An 8,734-nucleotide genomic window follows, 5' to 3' on the forward strand; every position below is an offset into this window, starting at 1 on the left:
CAACGAGTAAACGGGATAACTTTTAAATTAGCGTGGACACTTGGAAGCTGCCTCTTTCATGCTTACAACTGTATCTTTGGCTGTGTTGCATGATAATTTGCAATTTACTGTCTTAAAAAACATAAATCTGACTTGGAGCAAATTTCAGAAGCCAGAACAAGGGATGTAGTTATGGACATAAACCCAACCAAACTGTGGCAATGCAACTTAGAAGTGGTTTTATTTGCATCTTTCCATCTCTGCATATTTATAGTTAATTGCTTCTGTATATAATACAAGTACAGTATTTAGATGTTGGAGCATCTGGAATACATACACTGTAATTGGATAAATATGCGGATGCTATACCATAGCACTTAAAATCTTAGTATTCTCGAGAGTGAGTTGTGGTTTTTATTAGTCTTTTCCATTAAGCTAGAAGGATCTGTCACGTATCTACATCACTGATAGCAAGCCACTGCCATTAGTGGGTTTGGATTAGACAGACATTTGAGCCACTGTAGACAACAATGAGCTACCGTGCTCTGTAGGGTACATCTGGCATCATATAGCAAAGAGGTTTGCGGTTCTTTTCTAAATGCCATCAGTGCTAAAGACAAATCTAGAGATGAGAGGTGAAAATCCTTGTTCTGCTGAGAGGCTTTCCGTAGTACCAAGATTTCACTCCCAGTTCCTCACTTCCTAATTCAAGAGTCGTCTAATAATCTGTTGTTCCAGTTTAATGTTTCAAACCTTTATGACTCTGCTAAGAGTTGGATTGGACCACTGAAACCTTTTTATTCATGTATAGCAGCACATCCACCATTTATACTAGTATAGATTATTGCCATTAATACTAATTTTCAAGAACATATGGTTTGGATATGTTAAAGTTGACAGATCTGGGCTTTAACCAGTAATGTTCTTTTTTGCTATAAGGCTGTAATAAATGCCTCTCAGGTTAGAAAGTAAACCAAGGAATGGAATTGTATTGGAATAGTAGACCTTACTTTTTTCTAAAAAAAACAACCCAGAGACAATTCTGTCAGGCTATGAGAATTTATCCAGCACAGTTCATTAATGCTACCAAACCCTATTTTTAGCTTTTCCATAGAGTTAAGAAATGAACGTATCCATCTGGGCTGCAGAAAGAAGAAACTTCCTTTGAATGCGTTTATGCTTCCAAGGCAAAAAATCTTGTCTCAGTGGGACAAGTGAAGCCTGCCCGTGCTGTTGGCAGCGTTTTAAAGGAAAATGTTGCTGATGAAGCTAGAAATCTCTGTGGATAACTGTAAAACTTTCGTGGTAACATAGAAGGGGGTCTCTCTTGCAAAACTGACCAAACTAAAGATTAAAAAGTGACCTCTTAAAGAATGAAGAGGTCCTTTTCTGTACCTTTCTATAGTAAATGCCGCTTGCACTTATAAAACTATATTTTTCAAGTCAATGCCCTGCTGGCTACTGCTTTGTCCCCACTGGATCGAAAAAGGGAGCTGAGGGCAGAAGGGAGACAAAGTGGGAATAAGGAAAGAAGAGAAGCTGGAGGAAGAGTTGGAGTCACCTCAGGTGAAATAGATGAACAAGGATAAAATGTTGCAATGTTTTAGCTTTCAAAAAGCTGTATTTCAAACACTACCTGCTTCGTCTCAAAGCTGAGTAGAGCACTCAAGATCATAAAAATAGCTGATGAATAAGAAAAAGGTGATGGGAAATGTGCATCATTCCCCTCCCTCCCCATCCCCCGTGCTTGCATTTAAACCCCAGGTAGAGGGTTTGTTACTCTGCCAAGGAAAAGCATGGCCCTTGACTTCTCTTCAAAAACAGCTAAAAGAAATGGCTTGTTCAGTGTTACATCCAGGAACACCGCATCTTCCTTCTGTGCTGCAGGGTCTTCTGGCTGATCTGTTCCATCACTGGTCAGTTTGAAAAAGGCTTTATTTATTACCTGTAAAGCAAAACACATGAGTAACTCTGGAGTTATCAAAGCATGATAGTGAAGAGACAAATGAGAGTTTGAATAAATTATAAAGCACATGAAGAAATCAATAACTTTGATCAGCTGTAAGCAGCACAGGATAGATACCATGGATGTTTAAAAAAGACGCTGGAGTACTTGTTCCATAACATGTGAAAAAGCTCTACAACTGTTTGTACACTTGGGCTGTGTGAAATCCTGGTACCCTTGAAGCCCCTGACAGAACTTCCAAGGTAGGGCACCTTCTCATAATAAAATTAAATAAAAGTAAAGGCACTCAAATTATACTTCTGGAACATAATTTTCAACCTTGTTATGAAAGACAGCCCTCTCCCGTCTTCCCTGTGGGATTTTAATGCTGAAGCCTGTTTTCAGGTGAGATTGTGTGCCGCATGCACCTCTGTGTTTGCAGTTTCTGGGAGTAGTAGTCCCTACGTGATGGAGGATTATCCTCGACAGTCCAGTAGCTGCAGCCTCTACTACACACTCCAGCTGTGGTGCCTGGAGGTGTTTGGGCTGGAGGTGGTAATGAATGTAGCCTAATTTGTACATACAGTGCCTCGGATCTCGAAGTTCATCTCTGTGTTGCATGTTGTGTTTGCTGCAATGACGAAATTTGAATAGTTTAATGCAAACCTGTTGCTGCTAAGAGGTTAATTTAAGGAATATTTGATCGTTCAGTCATCTTGAAAGTCCCCTACCAAGCGTGTGTCCCACGAGGCTCTGACTGGTTTGTTCTAGGTAAATTTATACAGTTAAAGGGGCTGAAACTGAGCAGGAGGCTTATTTTTTAAATACCAGTGACATATACTGTACCTTTCCAACTGTTAGATTGGCATCGCTTATTTTACTGAGATCTGCCCCTTTTCCCAGCAGTGCAGGCAGTTCTATAGCTGCAAGAAGCTCCTGTAGATCAGAGCTGCCTTCTATTGTTAACTCAGGCAGTGTTAATTTAATTTCTCTGCAGAAAAGAGAGAGAGAGAGGGAGACAAGTGAGTGTGTGCTCTCCACTTTGAATTCATGGTGTTTGGGCAGTCCTGGGGCACAGGCATGTGAAAACAGCCACAAGAAATGTTTGGTATGTGGGGACAGACAACTACAAAGGGCCAGTGGGCATCATGTTACTGTTTCCAAGTGGGAAGTCACCCTAGATCTGCCCTGGGTACGCTGTTAAACCCCAGATCATCCCACTTCATGGGTCCTGCGTTGTCAGCTGCGGAAAGGCACTTGCTTGTTTCCTTGAACTACCCCCAGAGAAAAAGCCGACGGCACCAAAGTCGAGCTCCCTCGGCATGAGGTCCGCTGCGTTTGCAGGTGTTTCTCTTTGTGCTGGGTGTTAAACCCTCCCTGGCAGGATCCGACCCCGGTCAGTGAGCAGGCAGGCCTGCATGGTACACCCTGTCCCGTTCATCCCTACAGGAGGGTGCCCGTGCCCGTGCCCTACCTTGGGGACAGCTGCTGAAGCCAGGCCGACGACTGCGACAGCAGCTCCGACTCCACGTGCTCCAGGTTGCTGCTATTGACGGGCTGCAGCAGCACCAGCAGCGCGGTCTTGCTGATGGGGACTTCCACCACAGAAAAAGTCCCGCTGGCATCAGTTTTGTACTTGAACGTCCCTGGGATTGACAACATAGGGACCAAGACCTTCGTGTTTGAATCCACCCAGAACTCCTGAGGCTCTTTGAGCCGTGAGGCTTGCTTAATGTTCGCTGAAAAACAGATTGAGAAAGAAATTGATTCTTCTCTTTCTTCACTCCTCCCCTCTGCCCCTTAGCTGGTATGTATGTTTGTTTAAAAACAACACGCTGTGCATTAGACAAGGGCTGTGTGTATAAAATTATGTTTAGCTACCGTAAACTTAAGTATCCTGCCTTTAACATGCCTTCTGGTAGCATCAGACAGAGGCTGGTGCAGGCTCACAGCACAGGGACCACGACCATCGTGACTGCGGCCAATTCTGCTATATTGCCACTGGCTTTGTGCCCTTTCCTGGGCACAACATTTCTGCTTGCTTGGTTGCCTGCTTCCTCGCAAGCTGCCCCGTGGCTCCCAGTTGGCTTGCAGCTAACACTGAGGGTCTGCTTGGATTTTCTCTCCATCCCTTGAGTGGCAGCGATGGCACTTTTGGGAACACATCCATCAGGGCCAGCCTGTGTTGCAGGAGCACTCTCAGGCAGCCGGGTGGGCTCGGGAGAGGGAAGGGAAGGCAGCACGAGTTCTGGCTGAGGTCTCACCCTTGGCGATCTTACGAACCAAAGCAATGGGAAAGGTAGTAAGCATAACACCAAAGTGTTGATTGAGCCAAGGAGGTTAAAAAGGACATACCTGAACGCTTGCTAAACCTTAATATAAATTTCTTACCCGGTTCACAAGTATGGGAAGCCTTGCTCTCACCGCCCGCTGCTTCTGCGCAGCTTTGCATTTCAACATGTTATCTGCTCACTGCCATAGATCAGTGCTGCTGCCCAGTTAGACAAATAACCTTGTTGGCATTAAAGAAACTACTGCCATCAGCGAGAAATGCTGTGCAATCCTCTCTGATTCACCTTCCCACACTTTTCCTAATCCTTAGCTTCCTGGACAAGGAAAATTTCTTGGAAGCCATCTCCCTCCACCTCTTCCCCATTGCCCTTGCCGGCCCGCGGCAGGGTGCAGGCAGGACCCCCAGCACAGCGGTGGGGAGCAGGGCACTGTCCGTGGAGCAGCGGTCCAGCCTTTCATCTGAGCCCTTCCCTCTCACCGCTGGCCAGGTATGACTGTTTCCTTCCTTCCTTCCCGGAGCAGGGCCGTTCCCCGTCCTCCACCCAGCCCGCCCCCGAAACGAGCAGCGCTGCCTCGTACCTGCCAAGCGGACGTCCACCACAAACAGCAGGTTGGCGGATGGGTCGATGTCTGTCAGTAAGCACTTGCTTCGGCCCTCGCTTTTGGCCTCCACGAAGGCGTTTATTTGCTTTGCTGCCTCGCTTGGGTTTGTAAAGTCAACAGCTCGGGCGTAGAGAGCATCGGCGGAGGGGAGCAAGTCCTGCACGAAGGGTTGGGACAGAGGTACGCCGGGGGCAGAGAACAGGCAGAGCGTCTTGGAAAAGAGCAGCTCCTTGTCCCTGCTCTTGACAAGGCTTTCGATCGTCCTCAGGCTCGAAAGGACCTTGTGTCCGTCCACCCTGGAGGTGCAGTCAGGGTCCCCGGAGGGGGGAACAAATCCCAGCAAACCCTGCAAATCAGCTGCCGTCTGGTTTGAGGCGCCCAGGTAGAAAGACACCAAGGAGCTGTAAAGGCTGGTTGGGGACAGGAGCACGTTTTGGCCCCGCTGTGCTTTCCGCAGCACGCTGTAAAACCGTGCAGCCAGGGTATCCACAAGGTCCTTCACGTAACTCAGTTTCTGCCTCCCCTGGCCACTCAGGCTCGGGGCTTCCAGCTTATCCTCGTCATTCAGATGGTCTTCATAGGCAGGTGTGGCTTGGGACTCGATGGAGATGGGGACAAAAGTTTTCTTTCCCTCCTGGACCAGGCTTTCTAGTTCCTCACAGGTACTCTTGTTGAAAGAAAACAAATTGAAAGGGTGGACGTAGACCCGGTCACAAGTCACTGTGGTGAGGCACGCCAACAAACAGAGAAGACCTGCTGCCGGGTTCATGTTGAAAAATTGCTTCCAAGGTGTCTGCTGAAAGAAAAAGTGGGGAGGAAGGAAGACTGATCAGCCTGTTATAAATACAGTTTCTCTTACTCGCAAGGTGAGGTGCTAGTATTGCGTTGGAGTTACAAAGGCAGGAATTTCAGTATTTAGTGCTGGCTGGTCTGACTCTGCCCCCTGAAAAGCCCACGGTGAGATGGCCACCAGTTTCAATGGCAGCAGGTGGGGAAAGACCAAGCACAGATTTGCCTCCATTACCCGCTGCAGTACCCTAACTATTTAGCACGGGAAGCATTACAGTTGGGCATGCCAACCGGTTAGGCTTGCAAACTGAAGTGTGCTAGTTCTGGCAAAACATTATAATAATGCAACTGTATTGCTTCTGGGACCTGGCCAGAGCTGTCTCTGCGAACTGCTGCACTAAATCTTGCTGACACACGGACGGGCTAAGCGATTTGCCTGCTGTTAAGCAGGAAGTGGGTTTGGAAACCAGGTCTCTTAAGGTCCAACCACTGAACGATCCTGCTTTGTATGTCTAGTCAGCATAATACTTGGCACTAGCAGAGTTTTCATAGCCCGGTGCAAACATTCGTTCTAGGCAAACACACTCAAGGCTTCCTTATACAAATGTGCTAACGGTGAAACCACCTTCTTTAGCTGAATACAGAGTTGGAAGGGGTAAGCTGAGTTTTGCTCTACTGTACAGGCAATCTTCTCCTGTGCTAAAAGAAAGACCACCTGCTGCTCTTGTTTTTCCTGATGAGTAGAGAATTTTACTGGATGTGGATGTCACTGGTGTTTAGCACAAAGGCTCTGATATGTGTTGGGAGTGAGGAAGTCATGGGCACACAAACACACACATACACATGCAAAAGTGCTGACAAATTTTGCATTTGTATAATTCTCACTTTTCCTATATTCAATTTTTTTATAACTAATAGCTCAGCTGTACCTTCCCTGGATTTCTAGTATACAACTTTGAATTTCTGTATTTGAAATCCAAATGTGCTGGAAATTATGCATCTATAACACTTATCATTGGCCAAACCGCTGTTATTCAGAGCTGTATTTTTATTCTACTACTCATTTCTTGTTTATTGTAGCTCTGTTCACCCTCTTTGGCCCTTTCCAAGCTCTGCAGAGCTCATTGGATGGGCAAAATGCTAACAGCCTTGCCAGTAATCAAGCTCTGCTCTCTGCCTTCTTTCTGCAAGGTTCTTTGAGTCGCGCCAGCCTGTCAGGTATTGTAATTCTGGTAGCCTGAGCCTTTTGAGAGGACACAGTGCAATGTCTGTCTCACCGACACTTTAATTTACACAGGGTGGAGGTGTCTGCGTTTAAATCCAGCCGTTTAAGACCTGGCACCTTCCCAGCCTGATTTATGATGTACAACCATATTCATTTCACTGAGGGATCCCCAAGTGTTTCATGCCTAATAATACCCCAGTTTGCAGTATCACCACTCTCTTGCAAATACAAAAACTGAGATGCGCAGATGCTTGGTAATTAGCCATACCTTGCTAAGTACATACGCCTGCTAATGTGCACATCTACGTTCCCAGGCTGTAGGCTCCTATCTGACAGCTTGGTTTGCAAATGGAGTTTCTGTTGTTGTGATGGTCCCTCGGGATGTCTGAGCATCTTCCTAGTGAGTACCTGCACATCAGGCCTGAAACTATTTGCTCCCCAGAGGCACGCAGGGGAGGCCCTGCTGTAGGTCTCCAGCCTTCTGCCTTCATCCAGGGATTGCTCTTCCCCATTAACTCCCACTGCATCCTCTAAATTAGTGTGTAGGCAGCGGTCCCTCTGCTCCCTGCTCTGTCTTCGCCTCCCCGGCCCTGCTGGCAGCAGCTGACATGCATCACAGAGCTTCTTCATTGCTTATGACTGGTTAAAAAATTATCTGGGGAGCTGCCTTCCCAACTTCATCCTCACAGTTAGCCCAAGCACAGCGCTAGTGCATTTCTAGACTACTCGCTGCATTTTCCAGATTGGGACAGCTCAGGAAAACAAACCAAAAAGCCACAAATTAGAGGCACTGCCCTTCCCACCCTGTCGTCTCCATTGTACAATTCTGTTGAAGGATTTCTTAATCTGTCCTGTAGCAGCAGGGAGGATGACTCTGTGCCACCCAGTCAGGCTGTGCCATTAGGCACCGCTGGTGCCCGCTGGTTACTTCTCTACAGCTGCCAGAGCCGCCATGCCAGCTCTTCTCTCATGAGCAGAAGCGAGAGGAGCAGTTCTCTCTACCAGCACTTACACTAAGCCCCATCTGTGGAAAGCTTTTCCCTAAAGAACTCAGCCCCGAGGGTTTCAGAAAAAGCATGAAAACCCGAGCTGAAAAACTGGCATTCAGAGCAAATCCAGTGAGCACGCTTACTCGCCTCCGTCCTGGTGTGTGCGGCCCCTCTGACGCTGTCCCCCCTCGGGCAGGCTCCTCACGACACCTCTTCTCCCTGGAGCAGGGTGATGTGATTGCGGATGGATTTATGCCCTTTCCACGGGAGGGCCCTTTCTACCTGCCTGCAGTGGCATTGCGCAAAGCTACTTTACATCACAGGCTGGGGGGGGCCGAAAAAAGTTAGCTCGGACCAGACAGGACCCGATGAAACCTGGGCACGGCTTAACACCAGCTGCGTAGAAAGTTCCAGGGGGGATACACAACCTTTAACCGGACCCAGCACGTCTGCATAGCCTGCAGTTACACATTTACTAAGACAGACACAGGTGTTTTACTATGCAGAAGAATTGATTATAGGACCTGAAAATAACTCAGCTTGTTTTGTGCCAGACTGAAGGGAACGCAGATTTCTTTGTACCTGTATTTGTTGTACAGTCGGACTAGATTTTTTTCTTCTCAGATAAATTGCCTTTAATCTCTACCTTGCAGCCTGGGTACCCATCAGTGAGTGGGACGTGTACACTACTGCAGAGTAAATGATTAAGCTCTCAGTTTTTACCTTTTCATTCCTTCTTGATCTATCCAGAAGATCAAAAGGTTGTTCTTTTTCCCGTTCAAAACAAAATGTGTTGAAAAGGAGAGGATGAAATATAGATGGATTAGGTTGCCAGAGCCAGAGCACAGAGACTTCATCCCTGCCAGGCTCAGCTTCCCAAGTCCTCTTTGGCAAAAGGGGTGGGATTTGGAG

At 47.1% G+C, this 8,734-nt stretch overlaps 1 protein-coding gene across 1 annotated transcript; it reads right to left on the bottom strand.

Moving 5' to 3' along the window:
• Positions 1-222: 222 nt before the first annotated feature.
• Positions 223-8,066, bottom strand: AGT (angiotensinogen). Its single transcript, XM_075042064.1, has 5 exons — positions 7,966-8,066; positions 4,796-5,615; positions 3,399-3,663; positions 2,771-2,915; positions 223-1,924 (listed from the first exon to the last, which is right to left on the bottom strand). The coding sequence occupies exons 2-5, from the start codon at positions 5,586-5,588 to the stop codon at positions 1,733-1,735; spliced, it is 1,395 nt and encodes a 464-aa protein (XP_074898165.1). The 5' UTR covers positions 5,589-5,615; positions 7,966-8,066; the 3' UTR covers positions 223-1,732.
• Positions 8,067-8,734: the final 668 nt, after the last annotated feature.

This window comes from Buteo buteo, chromosome 12 (assembly GCF_964188355.1).
Source record: "Buteo buteo chromosome 12, bButBut1.hap1.1, whole genome shotgun sequence".
Lineage (NCBI taxonomy): Eukaryota > Metazoa > Chordata > Aves > Accipitriformes > Accipitridae > Buteo > Buteo buteo.